The 18,819-nt window shown below is 39.7% G+C and overlaps 1 protein-coding gene and 1 pseudogene across 1 annotated transcript in view; both read right to left on the reverse strand.

Moving 5' to 3' along the window:
- Positions 1 to 6,619: 6,619 nt before the first annotated feature.
- The window catches only part of LOC120582786 (cytosolic beta-glucosidase-like), a 191,004-nt gene continuing 178,804 nt past the window's right edge, over positions 6,620 to 18,819 (reverse strand). Inside the window, exon 3 of the mRNA XM_039838079.1 lies at positions 6,620 to 9,523. Within this exon, the coding sequence (XP_039694013.1) occupies positions 9,213 to 9,523 (311 nt within the window). The 3' untranslated portion in view covers positions 6,620 to 9,212. The remainder of the gene's footprint in view (positions 9,524 to 18,819) is intronic.
- LOC120583054 (uncharacterized) lies at positions 9,735 to 9,853 on the reverse strand (annotated as a pseudogene).

Below are 18,819 nucleotides of genomic sequence, written 5' to 3' on the forward strand. Positions count from 1 at the left end.
GGAGCCCACTGCAGAATTAAATTTGATGCAGGACAGTTACTAAATCATCACTCAGCAGGCAGCAGTGTTGAGAAGGCAGTCACTCTTCCAGAAGGCAGCCGTCCATCTCCTGGGCAGTGTGGATCTGGGAAAGTCATGGAGGAAGTGAGCACTAGATTGGGATGCTGGTCCAGGGAAGAATAAGCCTCCACTGCAAGAATCACAAGGTGTTTTCTTGAATCTGTCAGTGGATGCCCATCAGTGAATCCACTGTTTTAGTGAGGATGTGGTAAGTCGATTGCCTGAAATAATTTCCCTAATTTTAGAGCCTTTGCACTAATACCAACAGAGAAAAATAATAATAGCTAACTACCACTTAATGGACATTATAATTACCACTTTGTGGACAGTTTTATAAGTATCTTACATGTATTATCTCATTTAATTCTCACGAAAGTCCTATAAAGTCACTAGTTTTATTTTAGTTCTCACTTTATAGATGAGGAAAATAAAAATCGGAGGTATGAGTGAGTTGCTCGAGGTTGTACATTCCATAAATGCGGGAGCTACAATCAAGCCCTGGGTGACTTGACACTGTCCACGTGCTTAGCCACCACATCTGCCCAGCTGGTGACCGGAAATGCCACACTTTTATCAAGGGAATCATTTCACCGTGGTCAAGTGCCATTCCTGGGAAGAGCAACTAGTTTATTAGAAGACAGGATTCAAAAATGAAACAGCCTGAGTGAGCATAGAAGCAAAAAAATAATAATGTTCAGTGGAGACAGTGGTAGTCTTCAAAAAGAAAGAAACTACACAGCTACTACTTTGTGAAATGGCTAGCTGGGAAGTATGAAAAATAGGCTGAAGTTTTGGAGACACAGAGGATCTTATATTTAAATGTTGCAATATGACTAAGTCACACGTCAGGGGAGCCAAAGCCCCAGGGCCAGGCCTGTTCTTCCACAACCATATCAGGAAAGAGTAGGAAGTAGCATTTCGATGTCTTGAAATAGATCGTACGGGTTGCAGTGCTGGCCCTACCACTTCCTAGATCTATGGTTTAAACAAGTTACTTTCTCTCTGCCTCAGTTTACTCATCTGTAAAACAGGGATAATAATTGTAGAATTTATCTCATTGGGTCCTTGTAAGGATTAAATGAGTCAATCTGTGTCTTGAGTTTCCATTGAAAATAAGAATTTGACTACCTAACATCCACTGCATCAATGATTTAATACACATTTATAAATTGCTTAGATATGCCACATATCATGCTAGGTACTAGAAATATTAAGATGAATAAGACCTCAAATTGTTCATCATCTAGAAGGGGAAACAAACAAACAAAAAACATTATGTATGACAGATATAATAAATTGGTGATTATAGACTAGAGGTAGCAATTAATTTTTAAATATCTCAAAACAGTAACATGTACTTCAGAAATATTTATTGCCATGACGTGTTTAAAGTATTACCTAGATGAAGTAATGTGTATACTTGCCAATTTCTATCAACGTACCATTGTTCCCACACAGAGCCATTGCTGACTTATCTATCTCCATTACTCCACCATCCAATCAATCACCTTGACTGCTGAAGTTTGTCTTTAAAAATATTTCCTAATAATAAAAGAAAACAGAAGCTAAATAAGACAAATTTGGGAGTAAAATATAAAGTAGAAAAAAATTAGCTATAATACCACAACCTAGAGAGAGAGAAAAATATCAAGACATTAACAGTGGTTATTACTTTCCTCGCTTTTATCTCTGTTTATGTAGATTGTAATATATGCCTATATCTAATATGTTCTCTGCATATGGTATTAACTCTTCCCATGTCAATTTTTTAAAATTTTTTTGCAGGGGTATAATGTTAGATTTACAAAAGAGATGCGAAGAAAGTACAGAGCTTCACCCAGCTTTCCCTAATGTTAACATCTTGCATAACCACAGTATATTTATTTATCAAAACTAAGAAGTTATGAAAACCCATATCCGAAAAGATACTTGCACACCGGTGTTCATAGCAACATTATTCACGGGGGCCAGGACATGGAAGCAACCGAAATGTCCTACAATAAATGATTGGCTAAAGAAGCTGTGGTACATATATACAATGGAATATTACTCAGCCATAAGAAGAGATGAAATACTGCCATTTGCCACAAGATGGATGGATCTTGAGATAATCATGCTCAGCGAAATCAGCCAGACAGAAAAAGTTGAAAACCACAAGATATCACTTATATGTGGGATATAAACCTAAAAGCAACAAATGAACAGGACAAACAAACAGAGACTCATGGACATGGACTATAGACTAGTGGTTACCAGAGGGAAGAGGGAGTTGGGGGAGGAGGGAGGTAGATGGGGGTAAAAGGGGTCAAATATGGGGTATGGGGTGACAGAAAGAAATTCAACTATGGGCAGTGAACATACAATACAATATATATATGTATACGCTTTACTGTTGCATTGTACACTTGAAACTTACTGGATTTCATTAACCAAAGTCACCTTAAAACAAACAAACAAACAAACAAACAAACAAAACAAAACCTAAGACGTTAACATTGGTAAAGCTCTGCTAATTAAACTAAAGACTTTATTTGTAGTTCCTAGTTTTTCCACTAATGTCCTTTTTTCTATTTCAGGATCTGATCCAAGAGATCATGTTGCATTTAGGTTCCTGTGTACTTTTGACACATTACTTATACATTAACATGTAATATATATTCCTTCCACCTTAAAGAGGGCCCTTAACACATCAGTATTCTGCTACAAGAAGCTTTCTATTTGGTTCCTACAGCCTACTTTGCCATCTTTCAACAAGTTACTTTTAAAGCATCACCATCCTGCTCAGAAACCTTCAAATTTGCTTTAAGAGAAAAGCCAGGTGTCCTTGACGAATATCAGAGAATCTCCGTATTTTAGTCCCAACCTGCCCACTCTCTTCCCCAAGGCGCATTGGCCTGGGCACTGCCTCTTGCATCCAAAAGGCCTTATGCTTTCCACTTCCAGATTTTTACTTCTATTACTTCGATGATCTTAGTATCCTTTATGTTATTTTTTATATTATATTATTTTCCCTTGCCCAGGAAGCCATATCTGCCCACCCCAGCTAGCAGAGAGCTGATCCCATCTTACCATTTGGAAAATTTGCCTCATATTATTTATTATTTCATGTTCCTAGTTCCCCAACCAGACCATGAACTTTGGAGAAGAACCATTTTGTCTGCAGTACTACATCCCTACAATATATTGAAGTTTAGTTTAATAAATAGGTACTAATTATGCTGCTGGAAACCTTCAATTCTCATGATTACCATAATGGTGACTTGACTCCCTGTTTCTGGTCCAATGTGTAAGGAGCTTGAACTTCATTGTTCTCTTCCTAACAAGAAAAAGCTGCACGAGTTGAAAATTAACAAGTTTTCTTAGGTCAGTCAGAGAATTGAGATCATAGGGAAAACTGCTACCACAAGAATTAGACAGACAGGAAACTGGAGAGACAGTGAATCACGACTTACCAGAGCAGATGTCTCCGTGGGAACTGGACTTTGTACCAGGGTAGGAAATATCTACACTATAATGGATGAATTGCTGGCGGATCAATGTGAACAGGTCTGAGAGTTAAAAATAATGGCTCATATTAATCATGCCCTTGCCATGCCCCAGGAAGTGTTCTAAGCATGTTACAGCTCTGCTTATTTAACTATTGCAACAGCCTTATGTGGAGCCCAGTTTACAGATAGAAAAACTGATGCTCAGGGAAGTTTAATATGTTGCTTAATGACACTTGGCTATTAAATGTCAGAGCCAAGATTCAGGGCCAAGATTCAAATCCAGGTGAACCAGTTCCAGAGCCTGCAATCTTAATGATTATACTATATTTGCCTTATACCAGATGCCAATAGCCACTCAGGCAAGGTCACACAAGCCAGTCATGGGTCCACTTGTAGACATTGGGTAAACCTGGGCAAGTCCTATCTACTCTCTACAAGAAACACTCATTAAGTACCCCCTTTGGGAGTTGCTCTTCCCCATAACCCTAACCCAGTGCCATCACCACACCTTCCCATCTCCCTCCCGCCACAGTTAATAAGGTTTATTCTCTTTCACGCTGCCATAATTCCGAAGGCCGCCATAAAGTGTCTCTGTGTTAAAATTTTCTCTAATTTCCTTCTTTAAGACTCATCATACTTTGTGCTCAGTATTATATCTCTCCCAGGGCAACTGTAGCCTAAAATATTGTGATCAGTGATGAATATGCGTTCTCCAGGTTAGGTGTATTGCTAGTAATTAAACAGTATTAATTCCATCAGCTTTGATTTATTCTGCCCTCTCAGTAATGAAGCTCAGTATTCTATTTTCCTTCTGCCTAGCACTGAGCAACAGAATTGGTGTTTAAGGATTATCATATAAATCTACTTTTTGGTCAGTCGGTGTTGGGGAATTTTTTCAATATATTACAAATGTATTCATTATTCCCTCGTTCATAAAAATAATTAAAAGCTATGGGCCGAACACAAATTCCCAGAGCACAAAAGCCTGACTGGCACTCCACTGCCAAATACTAAGGTTGCCAGCTTCCTAGTTTATGGATTTCTTAATGAGAACTCATACCTTCTCATTCAATAAAGGGCTTAGGTGTACATTTTCTGGTGGTGTTCGCAGAAGTTATAAAACTAAAGCCCTACACATCAAAATGAAATGGGCTGCTGTATTCTTCTGCAGGTTTTTAGCGATCAGAAATGAGTTGCCCTAAAACAGAAAAAATTAAAAGAACAATTATTTAAAAGTGATCCACAAGACGTTAATAACATGTGTTCTTGTTCCCTTAAAAACAAAACAAAACAAAACAAAACAAAACAGAAAGATAGAGAGAAAGAAATACAAGGAGATCCAATCCATCATTGTGATATTCAAGTTTCTTCTTAGATAAAACAGACATAAAACATGTGTTTTACAAGCCTCAGATGACCTTCAAGACATCTAAGTACAGTATCTATGGATTTTTAAGTATAATTAACAACTCCTGTTTTTCCATTTAAAGATTCCAAGTTCTTTTTCCTTGACTGGCAAAAGCCAATCAATCTCGTTTTCAAATGCTAATACAAGCAATTAAAAATAACGTTAATTAAAGTACTACAGGGCCTGTTAGGTTTTGGGTTGGTAGATTTCTTTTTTCTTCACCCTAACCTCATGGCAATTCTAATTTACAGGACTAATTAGGGAAGCACCCTTGGTTTGATCCATCCCTGAGATGAAGAGCTGGCCTTTAAAACCCAGCAGAGAGCTGCAGAAGGCCACCACACTGTGAGGAAGCCTGGGAGCTGCAGATATAATGCATATTTCACCTGGTAGACCCAACGTGATAGACCCTTTTATTTACAGCATAAATATTAATTTTCTTGGTTTGGTAACCAAAATACAGTACTCATCTGAATTGCTGTAAAACTTGTAAATATGCCCTGTAGGATAAGTAATATTCAAAGCAACATCCTAATTAAAAGGAAAACTCGGTTGCCTTGCAAGATAATATAAGAGGGCACATAAATTGTAAATAAGATACATGGTAAAAATGAAAAAGACAGGCTGAATAGGAAAGGAATGAAATAAGATTTGGAGATGTGCTTTTTAAATGAACACAAATTGTGAAATAATGTCTCATTGAACAATAAAAATAACAAACCAGTGGCAAAGATGTAATAGAACTTCCTATGTATACCATTTCAATCTTCATATAATTTTCCCCAGTGCATCCAAGTTTATCGAACTACTACGACCATTTCTTTCTCACTCTGTCCAAAGTTACTGAGAAAGTGTTCTTTGCTGTAAATAAACCCATTTATGAACATGAACATGATCCAGAAATTGACCACAGTTTTTTTAAAAAAAAAAAAGCAGTGTCTGCTTAGGGCCAAAGCCTTATGAGAATGGCAAGCTATGTGCAATTCTTCAAGCAGGCAAACTGAGGATACAGAAAACCACCTTCTCTACTTCCTCCTGCATCAGGCAACTCCACACCCTTGCTTCTTTTCCCTATTCAAAAAACTGCAAAGCACCTCATGGCACCCCAACCCACAGGGTGCTGGACAGAGAACAGAGCCAATGCCAAAGAAGTGCCTGGCCCAGTAAACATACTATGACTTCAGGAAGTGTGGCCTCAGTTTCTCAGTCTGCAAAATGGAGGTGATAATACTTGTAGCTTCAACCTGCTACACTAATGAATGTTTAGCAAATACTGCTTAAGAATAAGCGTGAGGGTACAAATTCCACATATGTAAAAGGTTTGCTGGAGTGGAGACATGAAGTCCAGAGGGAGTCGATATCTATTACTGAAGAAGCCCATATACATCTCAGACATTTCAACTACCGATGTCATGAATCCTCCTATTCTCTGCTTACGTTCACACGCGTCAATCAATTGATGTATGTATTTCATGGGTGTCATCAATGTTCTTTAGCATCTTAAATTTTTTAAAACACTCAAAAGTAGAGATCATGGCCTTATTATTTTGTTTTTCACTTGATGTCACTCTAGAGTAGGAATCCAGTTTTTGCTAAACATTAACACTCAAATACTGTTTCCGTCGTTCACAATTTGTTTTATTAATTTATTATTTTTCAAAAGTTCATCAGGCAAGAGAAGGACATACTTGTTCATGCAGAGATAAAACATGTGCCAAATACATCATCAAATCCATTTTATTAAAAAGGTTATCAATTAATCCTTTTGGTGAATAGAATTATATCTATATAATATGACTAACTTTAATTTAATTTTGACTTTTTTTTTTTACATTCGATTAAGTCATAGAAAAATTATAGACTGCACAACAGTGGATCTAAAAGCAAGCCATAGCTTATATAACCAGAAAAAATAGGCTTGTAAACAAGTATTCTTGTAATAAGTGGTCATTGTTAGAGTTGCAAATCATGAACATACTGTTTATAAATTTTGCATTATTTTTTCCTAGAAAAATTTTAAGGATTTAAATAGAATTTTTTAAGTCTATCTGCTTTCTTAATATAAAAATCAATTTCAATGGTTTCCTGTTCTATTTTTTTTTAAGCCTCATTGATCCAAATGCAAATATAGTTAAGGCCATCATTAAATACATCCCTGGACATTACAGTTCAGGGATTACAAGGTAGGACCTGTTGATTACAAAGGCAACCGGAAGTTATCTGAGGGATCGCCAAAGCAGATTTCCTTTCCAAAAGTAGAGGCATCTCCTCCTGGTAATACTGCTCATCCATCTTTTCTACAGATGTCCCTCTAGTCCATTGTTTAGGATGACCTTGGCATACTCCTTTGCTGACACATAAAGGACTCGGGGTCGAGCTGGATCTTCAAAATCAACGTGGAAGAAACCAAACCGCATGCTGTATCCCCTGCTTCACTCGAAGTTATCCAGAAGAGACCATGCACAATATATTTTAAGACTGACTTTATCAAATTGGATAGCTGACATTTATATTAAAAAAAAAAAGAGAGAGAGAGAGAGAGACTAAAGGAAAAATGACCATTTCTGAGAGTTTTATGAGCCTGCAGGCTAAATCATCAATGACCTGTGTGGGCATCTTTCTCCTGCAGGGGATCACAGTGGAAACAGGAAAACAACTTCTCAGTCTCTTTTCCCAATTTTCTGTTTTAATCAAGCAGGGGCTTCATTGAAGAAGTTAAAATACATATTATTATAATTATTTGGTTAGTTGTTCATTTTGACAGTTATTTATTCATTCATTTACTCAATACACATCTTTCCAATATCTACTAATGTTCACACACACACACACACACACACACACACACACACGCAGTTTCTCCCTACTGCCTAGAATACATTCAGTAAAGAGACTGCCCAGTTTCGAAGGACAACTTCCAGATAATCCAGAAAGCCCACTGGTAAATTGAAAGAAGTAAAAATAACTTTTTTAAAAGTAAAAATAACTTTTACTTATGGTTGAGGAAGCCCCAGCACTTACCTTGTATCCCCACGACCAAATTGAGACATGTCTTATAATTCTGGAGATAGAACCTCCAAACTGAAAAGGTTTAGCACAGTGTTGGCTATGCATATACTCAGACTGAGTAGGCAGGAAAATGCTATGGCATCCCCTTGGCCCCACAGCTAAAATCACAGTGGTGCTTAAGCCCTCTCGAATGCACATGTGCGCAAACACAATGTTCTATATAATTTCATTTGTGGACGCCCCAGAGCCCATCCATATTAAGATTCCAAAGTGGAGAATTCTCTAAGCAGTTATACACTGATTCCCATCACTTTAGTCAGGGAATTGAGATCATATTTTATTAGTATTTTAAGTTTAACAAAACTCTAAGGTTGTGTAGATCTTTGCATTGAGAATAAGTAAACCCTATTTATGGGCTGCACTCATATTCATTTCTCAATGTAAAAACTAAATTTAAAGGCAGGTTTACTTTATAAGACAGATATTCTAAAATAAGTTGGATGAAAATGAACATTCATATATCAAATCAAATTTAATTGTATTGGGTATTGCTTTCAACCAGAGTGACTCTTCCAGCTTCAGCAAAGCGAGATCTATCCCGCTTTTTTCTTTGGTATAAATCTGTATTTTTCAGGTCCCTTATCAGCACTATGCCTCATATACTACTATGTTGATCTTCAAATTCTCCTGAAATTTTTATTTTTTACTGTAGATCTTCCATAGACAAAAGGTTTCTGACAGGTAAATTGGTGCATAACCCCTGTACCTTTGTGCACGGAGGGGTGCAAAGTGCTTTACTTAAAGTACCGTATAAATGGCCTTGGGCAAGAACTAAGCCAAGCTAGATTGGCTCTTTTTAAATAAAGTATTGTTGGAAAATGAAATATACAACATGTAAGCACATCAGGCTCTGCAGGAATTAAAACATTTACTATATATTCTTTCTTCTCCTACTTGTCCATATTGTCATGTGTGCCTCCTCCCCTGTCAATCGCGATCTGCAAAATACCAGTTTTTCAAAAATATTTTTAAAAAAAAACTAACTGAAGTTTAGGATGGCATATCTCTAAGAATTAATACAACCAAAGCCAAATATCAGGCCAGAAAACAACACTCTCCTTTGATTGCTTTGCAATGCAATCTGGGGACATATGAGAATCTGTATATTTTCTTTCTCGTTGGCAGAACTACTGCCCAACAAGCAAGCCTGCCAGGTGGAAAGCCGGCTTCTGAAAACATGCACAGTCTCACTGATCATGTACAAAAGGATGGATTCGTGTGCTAAACCAGAGGAGAAAAACAATGCCCCGGCTGCCTGGAAAGGAACGAAAAGGAAATCTTGACGATTTCATTGTTAACTGCCAGGACTTCTGCAGCAGGTACCGAGCTGCCCGAGTGACACTGGTGGATGTCGCTGCGTTTTCACTGCAGGAACGTTCCAGTGGAGAATTGTCTAGTGAGGGCTGAGGAGCTAGCCTGCTGGAATCCTTCACACTGTGCCACCACTGGGAAAAATTACAGAACGGTGCCGGAGCCTTCACGCCTCTCCTCTTCCGATCTCCTCAAGAACAGAAAGAGACCATCATAACATTTCTTGTCACCATGATTTATGAGGTCCCAACTCTTAGTGGGGAAAAAATACTTCTGTGGGTTCACTTACTTTCTTTTATTTTTATTTATTTATTTTTTAGGCGAGATAACCCTTGGTTGACCTCACAGATTGCAAGGACCTTGTCAGCTTACAATTCCTTATTTTTTTATATTTTTTATGCCTACAGCCCCTGGTCTTCCTAGGTGGTCTCCCATCCAAGTACTAACCAGGCCCGACCCTGCTTAGCGTCTGAGATCAGATGGGTTTGGGCTTGTTCTGGGTGGCATGGCCATAGACTCACTTTCTTTCTTGACCCAGATTTGGAGGCAGAGTAAACACAAACTGACAGGAACTGTGGAAAGGCACAATGCACTCTGGGACAAAAATGACACCCATCACAAAGTCAGAGTTGGTGGTGGCCAGTGGGAAGGGTCTCACAGTCAGCAGGTTGAATATAGGGATGCAAAAAGAAAAGTATCTTAGCCTTGCTAATATGTTTTAGCTTTAGTCGGGTTGTTCTAATTATAAGAACCCCATGCCAGTGTTATATCACACACACACACACACACACACACACACACACACACACACACACACAGAGTCATGTTAGCCAAACTGAAAAGGTTGAGGTCACCGTCTTCCACTAGAGTGCCCTCATTTCTGAGAGAAACTACAAGTTCAAGGGGTTCCTGAAACCACTTTTAGTTTCAATGATTTCTATAAGTACCCAGGGAACTCACCGAAATCTGTTATTCGCACAGTTATGGTTTATTTCATAGGTAGATACAGATTAACATTAGCCAAAGGAAGGGATACATAGGAAGGGACACAAAGGAAGGGACACAGAGTCTGATGAGTTCTAAACGTGAAGCTTCCATTGTCCTCTCCCATAGGAGTCACGAAAAATTACCCTCCCGGTAAGGACACATGACAATATACACAGAGTAATGCTGACTAGGGAAGCTCATCTGAGCTTCAGTGTCCAGAGCTTTTACTGGGACTTCATTACACTGGCATGAATGATTGACTGCCAATGTGAATAAACTCAGTCTCCAGGTCAAGTGACACTGTGTGACCCAAAGCCCCCAGCCTCAATCACATGATTGGTCTTTCTGGTATGACCAGCACCCACCCTAACATAGACATTCTGTCAGCTATGACACAGATTTCTTCCCAGAAGCTTGGAGCAAAGGCCAATCCACTTTTAGGGCAAAACCAAATTCTATAACACACACACACACACACACACACACACTTATTTTAGAAGCTCATTATTTCATAGTACTGGGCAGAATCTTCTCAGATTACTGGTTTATGAAGTGCCATGATCATACTTGTGTTTGTCACATTACAAAAGGCTAGAAATTGGGGATCTGGCCTCAGTTGGATTTATACCCCCCAGGTTTCAAACAGAGATAACCTTGTTTTCAAGACTGCCTGGGACTTATATAAGAGATCCACGAATGTGGCACAACTATCAAGCTACCAAACAAACCACTAATCCATAGACCCAAGGTGCCATAAGAACCAATGGAGAGGTTCAGGACTGTGTAAAAGGTAGCAGATCTCAAAGAAGAAAAACAAGTGAGACAAAGCCCCAGGGAAGAGTAAGAAGAAAAAATACAGCCTTTAGATTTCTGTGTTTAGGTAATGACAGGCCGCATTATTTGAGCAAACCCTCCTAATTCAAATGGGTAAATATGCTGGATAAAATCTTAAAAACAAACCTTGGAAACAGTGGAAAGTTGACAAATTAGAAGGGAATTACCAGGCCAAAGCAGAAAGTGGGCATTGAGATTGGTAGACATGGCAGTTACTCTCCTCTGAAGGAATTTTCCAATCTTAGGAAATCAGAAACTTTTTCTCTTTTCTGGGCTAAGGACAGATGTCAAAGCTCAGAGTCACAGCAGGTGGGAAACCTAGTCTGAGATGTCACACACAGAAGATCCCCAAAGACTTAACCATCAGGACAAGAGTGAGCCAGAAGCACACCAGTCACTGGAAAGTCTTGAGCCACCTTGTAGTTCAGAAACCATCAAGTCTGGTTTTGAATTGAGGTGATCCCAGACTGGTAGTGTACCCCAAGTGCCTGGAAGATGCACGTTCGAATTCTTTCTGAAGAGAGATACCTATATTCTCAACCTCCAATTATTATTACAAATATTTTTAAGTATAATCATCAACCAAAGGAACAAGAGAGACATGGAAAAATGAAGACAAAAAAAAAAAAAAAATCACCAGAACCAACAGACAACAGAAACAAACCCACAAAGATCTCAGTTGTTAGAATTGTCAGACAGACTATAAAATAACCATTTTCACTATGCTTAAATCATAGAGACGAACGTGAAATATCTTTAGGGTTCAGGAACCTATAAAAAGTGATGCTGCAAATTTGGAAGAGGCCCGGCTTCAGGCTTAGATTAGAGCCCCAGGTGCAGCAGTTGCAGAGCTGAAAGAGGCCTCTCATGAGAACCATAAAAACACTACTATCTACCCCTAGGGCTGCTGTAAATGCAATAGCATAGACCCCAGCTAAAAACCTGGCCCACGATGGATTTTGTTGCTTTCCTTTCTGGCCACTCCTTAGGCACATGCAGAATCCAAAGTAAAAATATACTTCGATGTGCCCTGTCGCCCCAACTCATATGTCTTGATAACGTAGAAATTGGGTTTAAATGAAAACCTTGGACTATGTAAGGAGTTACAAGGGCAACATTTAGTCTGAGAAAGGTGAGTTTAAGGATAAAGAGAGAGGTATAAACAGACTATAAATCTGAAGACAGGGCTCTTTACATTAGTTGAAGGACTCCTTTCTTTTCTTCAGAGTGACATCTCTAAGTCATGGCCTGACTCCCTGACTCTCCGAGTCCTGAAAAGCTGTCCTGAGACGCCCCCAAAGCACTGTTTCAGGTGTGTAAGATCTCCAATTCATGTGATGTTAACTGAGCAGGCTCATCCTGGGCATTAATTCTTGGGCAGCAAATCCTATCCTAGAATTGTAAAAAAAAAACTAGTAGAGTCAATTTGAGTCAAAATCCTTAAGTAGTATGTGACTAAGGCAATGTCATAACAAGTCCAAAGGGCAGGATACAAAACAATCTGAGATTCAAAGTCATTGAACCTGAATGGAAACAGATTTGAGACAAAGGCACGGGAGTTTAGGAGAGGTCTTAGGGAGTGACTGCAAAAGGTCATGGAGTATCTTCTATTTGCATTAATTTATTGCTGAATACGTAGTATATGGAAGAATTAGGATGATGTAAAGACATGGAGTCAAAGCAAATGTCAAAAACATCTCAAAGTGTTGACTCTGACCACCTGAACCAGTTGCAGTCACTGGGGCATCACCTCAAAAGTTCATGGGCCCCACCTGAGTCCAAACAACATCAGAATCTCTTGGGTTGTGAGCTATGGGATAAATTCATACAGAAGCCCCAACCTCAAGCACCTCATCATATGACTATTTGGACATAAAGTCTTCAAAAAGGTGATTAAATTAAAATGTGGTCATTTGGGGGGGGGCCGTAATCCTATGTGACTGGTGTCCTTGTAACAAGACAGAGGTGCACAGAGGGTGCACAGAGGAAAGGGTGGTGAGGACACAGCGAGAAGGTGGTGACCCAAGAGCCAAAAGGAGAGATCTCAGAAGAAATCAAACCTGCTGATACCTTAATCTTGGACTTCCAGCTTCCAGAACTATGAGAAAATAAAATTCTGTTGTTCAAGCCACCTAGTCTGTGGTGCTTGGGTATGGCAGCCCTGGCAAACTATCATAGGTTGAGACCTGGAAATTTCTGTTTTTAATAAACTCCCTTGGTGATTTTTACATTTAATCACATTTGACACTTATAAGCCTAGAATAAGTTCTGATAGTCCAGTACAATTTTCTGAAGAGTTTCCAACCCAGAGATATAACTATTCAGGCTTATCAGTGTTGGAGAATCCCCTTTAACCCCTCTCCCTAAGAGTCACAGCCAGAGGAACTCTGGTGCAAAGAGATACAGCTGCGTACAAGCCAGGTCACACCAACTTTCAGAAACAGACGGTTACTGAGAGACTAAGGTGGGGAGGCTGAATGCTCAGGGGGGTCAGAATGCTTTTTCATCGCGCTGCTTAGTCAAAGCTTAGCCTTATCCCCGTCAGTCACGGAAATCCTCTCTATCCACCATGAGTAATAGATTGATTGGTCAATTATGCAGAAGATTTCACCATCCAAAACCTAGGAATGTGACCTCATTGGAAAAAGGCCCTTTGCAAATGTAATTAAGTTAAGGAGTCCAAGAGGAGTCCTTAAGGAGTCCTAGGATCATTCTAGGTAAAGGTGAGTCCCAAATTCAACGAAGTGTCCTCAGTAGAGAAGGAGAGAAGACAGACAGGGAAGAAGGTGATGTGAAGACAGAGGCAGAGATTGGAGTCACGTGGCTACAAGCCAAGGAACACCAAGGCTGCCACCAGAAGCTAGGAGAGAGGCAAGGAACAGACTCTCCCTCAGTCTCTAGAAAGAACCAATCCTAATGACACTTCATTTTCAGACGTCTGGCTTCCAGAACTATGAGAGAACACATTTCTATTGTTTTAAACCACCAAGTGTATGGTAATTAGTTAAGGTGGCCACAGGAAACAAATGTACCACACTCTCAGAGCATCTGCCAACCAGACTCCGAGTCTCAGACCACCCACCTGATTTTGCTGAGGGCTTGTGAGAATCTCTCAAGGCCTGTCGAAGCCAGAGAGACAAAGCCTTCTTGAGACAGAGCTTGAAGCAGATTCCCTGGCAGTTGCCCCACACACTAACTTTAAAAATGTGTTGGTTAAAATGCCCAAGAACACTACAATTGGAGGACAGCATTAGCTAAATAACAGTTCCTGCAAAAGGACTGGCTATTTTCCCCTTTCTTTGGAGAAAAATAAAATAAAACAACATCAGGAAGATCTAAACATAGAAAATGCACAGTAAACTCTCCCCGCAAACTCCAGGTGAATATCAGTGGCTGAACAGCATCTGTGAAAATGCCCAGATAATCTCAATGCAGGAGGCCCCACCTGCACATGGGAACTCCTAGGAGCGAAAACTATGACTTTCTGAAGAGTGTCTTTGAGAACCAAAGGCCAATTTTTAAATATTTTATACGAAAATGCCAATTAACCAGAAACAAGCTGTACAGATTTCTTAATGATCTGTATTGTTCTTACTATTTACATTAGACTTTAGGGAAAAGAAGCTGCAGATAGCAAGCAGTTGAAAGGGGTCACGTAAAAACATCTAAATTATAAAGCTGATCTGAGGATAGGTACATATTTAGTGTCATCTTCTATAATTTCTCCATCAATATTACTTGCACAGTTACTTCTCTACAGGAGAAAAGTTCTTATGGGAACTACAGTTCTCAGCCACTGAAGTTGTCTTCCACCAGAAAAGCTTCCTTCCCTTCTCCTTTCCCTCCTTTCTCTCTTCCTTCCTTCCTTTCCTTATTTGCCTCTGTCACTTACTTTCCCCTTCTGTAAACTGAGGGTCTTTCTTAGTATCTTCTCCATAGGACTGTGGTGGGTATTAAATAAATTGACTGTAAAGCACAGTGACTAATGCGTAGTTTATGGTAAACCTTCAATATACACCAGTCACGGTGACTGTTGTTTTGTCATTGTTGTTGTTGTTGTTTCCCTTGGAGTCTGGAAGGGCAATGAATGAAACTCGTTTTAGCTCTTCTTCCCATCTGGCTTCCAACAGCTTTCGGAGGCTGTAGAGTCAGCATAAAACCAGTGCTGAGAAGCAGAGAAATCAGGGCGAGAGAAAGCGCAGCATCTGGGGCAGGGTGTGTGCCGTGTGGGCACGGGTCAGATGTGGGTCACGAGGAATAAATCATTAAAGGAAAGGAACTTAGGGTGAGGCTGCCAGGAACACGGGTGCTGCTGATGCTCCCCTGCCTCGGTGTGGTCAGAGGGGGGACGCGGTGTCTCTCAAGGTTTCTGGGATCCTACGCAATATCCACCCTACGCTTACCAAATAAATGTATACTGTGCTAGGAATTGGGAAAAATAAACCGACCCCCTCTTTATAGAGCTTAACAGCCTAAGTTAAAGACATATCTTAATCAAATTACCATCCTGTGAGCCTTTAATGACAATCTGTGCAAGGTATTATGAAAGGAAAGAAGTGGGAACTGTGAGAAAGAACAACATAGTCGCTCACATTTACTGAGCATTTAGGTACCACTTCAAGGGTTTCATATATGCATTAATTCATTTGACCTTTACCATAAACCTATGAGTTAGATATTATCATTGTCCCCATGTTACAGATAAGAGAATTGGTCCACAAAGAGGTTAGGTAACCTTTGCACAATTCACGCATCAAGTAGATAGGAGAGCTGAGGCTGGAACCCAGGCAGGTTAACAACAGAGGCTGCATATCAAAGCCATGATGCTGTGCCTCGACATTGTGCTATAACAGAAGACCTATTTTAGGTGAGAGAACAAGGCAAATGGAGTAGTTTCCTATAATGAACTAGAGCTGAAAGCTCAAGGATTCGTTGGAATTCTCCACTGCTATTTGCCTGAGTTCTTTCTCAGTTTTAAGTAACAGAAGCTGACCTTGGCTGATGAAGCATATAAGGGTTCATGCTGTCGAAATAGGCTCAAACGAAGCTTTCAGGAACCATGCTCAAAATCACACTACAGAACTGGTGGGTGGAAGAAACTGCCTTAGCTTCTAATAACCCGAGGATCACTAAGTCCTGCAGTTTATGTTGATGCCAAAAACCAACTTTCCAGCAACCACAGAAGCCAAGATCTTGGCTACTTCTGCACCAGAAACTAGACACTACAACCACTGTCATTCTTAAAAGATGGATGCCTCTGCTGCCATCCTCACCAGCACGATAGGTTCTGCCTTTCTCAAGCTGTTCACTTTCGAACTAAATTCTCACATGGATAAGTCTGATTGGTAGAGACTAGATCACATGTCTATCTTCTTGCTCCAAAGAAATCTGGGGAACATCATTTTCTACCTTGCCTAGATAAAACTCATACATCAAGTATATTCAACAAGTGTCAAACAGTCAGATGTTTGTTTCAGCAGATGAAGAAGGACAAGAGGATTTCAAGAAAAAGAACAGCATGTGTGGAAGATGGCACATGGGAAAGTTCACAGCACATGTAAGAAACTTAAAGAATAGAGCTCAATGAATCCTAAAATATCATCGGGAACTTGTGGAGACAGAGAGTAGAATGCTAGTTACCAAGGGCTGGGGGGTGAAGGAGACAGGGAGATGTTGCTTATAGAATACAAATTTCCAGTGATAAGATGAATATGTTTTGGGGATCTATGCACAGTATGGTGATTATAATTAACAATTCTGTATTATAGACTTGAGAGATGCTAAGAGACTAGATCCTAAATGTTCTTGCTACAAAAAATAAATGGTAATTAGGCTAGGTGATGGACGGTGTTCGCTAATGCTACAGTTGGAATCATTTCACAATACGTAAGCATATTCCATCAACATGTTGTGCACCTTAAACTTACACAATGTTACATGTCATTTATATCTCAAAAAAGCTGGAGGGAAAAAAGAAGTACTAGGAGAAAGCCACGAGGCAGGGGCTGAGACATATCGGTGCTTATAAAGACTTGAAGAATTTCGATTTTATCTCAACGGCGATGAAACGTCATTGAAAGAGTTTTAGCAAGAGAATGACTTAAGCTAATTTGCATTTTTACACGATTACTGTGACCTCTGTGGAGAACAGATTTGAGTGTAGCAAGAATGAAATCTGAGAGAACATTTAGGAGCGATTGCAGTAAATCATAAGGGAGATGATGGGAGCTTGGTCTGGGGTGGCATTAGTAAAGACAGAGAGAATCAAACGGATTCAACAGATATTCAGATAAAATCACCAGGATTGAACAGTTCATTGGAGATCAGTGGTGAAGTGAGATAAGGTAGCAAAGTTAGGACAATTTAATAGATAACGTCAGTCTTTCAGGCAGAAATATTAGACATAGGCAAGTTTTGGAGGAGAAGAAAGGAAGATAATAAATCAAGCTTTAGTTATAACTTTTAGGTGCCATTTTTGACCTCCAACGAAGAGCTGAACAGGTTTTTGAAAAAATAAACAAAGAGTTCAAACTAGAGTCTGAGATAGAAATGTAAATTTTGGAGTCATCACATAGAGATGGTAATTGAAATCTTGGTTGGTGAACAGAATTTATAGAATAAGAAAACAAGATTTTTGTGCAGGACTTATGTATTCCATCATTTAAAGATAAGCTAGAAAGGGATATTGAGGAGGAGGGCCAGAAATGTCCTATGTCCTTGACCTGATACAATAATAGGTCATATTTTCTGTGGATATAATTTGACGAAAGTCACACACTAAAAGGGGAGAATTTGGAAATGAATCCTGTGGCTGACTGACTCCAAAGTTCATGGTCCTTATATCAGAATAACATGGCAAGATTGCAAATCTAGAAAGACTGTAAATCTAATACTATGGGTAACATCAAAGGGTCAAAGCCACCATGGGAAGCTCACAGCCAGACTATGTGGAGAGCATAAAGTGTGTGGAGGTGAGAAAGGCACCTGTAACAATAAGCTCCTAAGAGCAAAATCTGGGGATTGTAGTGTAGGGGAAATTCTCAAGGCTTCTCCATCTCTTCCACAATCCCCTTATATCTCCCCGGCAAAAATTCAGGATCAAAACCAAGAAACCTGCCCCCAGTGAGAAAGAGTAGCACTTAATTTAGAGGGCAGTAATTGCACCAAGTTTTTCTGGAGTGCTAGTTTTAAAGGGGATCAGATTATAAAATTATAGCCCACAAGGGGTCTCTCTTTCACGCACTCCTGAAGACTGGGGTGAGACGGCACAGATGCTGTCCTCCTTGGAGAGCACTTTGCCAATGCTCGTACTATGTTCAAAATCTCTCTTTTTCTTATTTGACAATAGGTCCAGAGCTTCTTGACTTGCATAGGCCCAGGACAGAGGCAGGCTTGGTGGGGGTGGGGGTGAGGAGTATGCACTCTCTTCTGCTATCTATCGCTCTGGTTCCATTTCCTAGGACGTGGTCCAGTGATGTGGATTTTTACCCTATTAGAAGGATGAATCAGAGCTACTAAGAAGAATTTAGGGGAAACTGTGGCCTTTTCAGTCTGTTTTAACTCTGGGCTTTAGACTAAATCTAACTTGCCTTTAATCTAGGCAAAACAAAACAGCAAACAAACTCTCTCTAATTCTCTCTCTCTCTCTCTCTCTCCATATAT

This window comes from Pteropus medius, unplaced genomic scaffold (genome assembly GCF_902729225.1).
Source record: "Pteropus medius unplaced genomic scaffold, Ma_sr-lr_union100, whole genome shotgun sequence".
NCBI lineage: Eukaryota > Metazoa > Chordata > Mammalia > Chiroptera > Pteropodidae > Pteropus > Pteropus medius.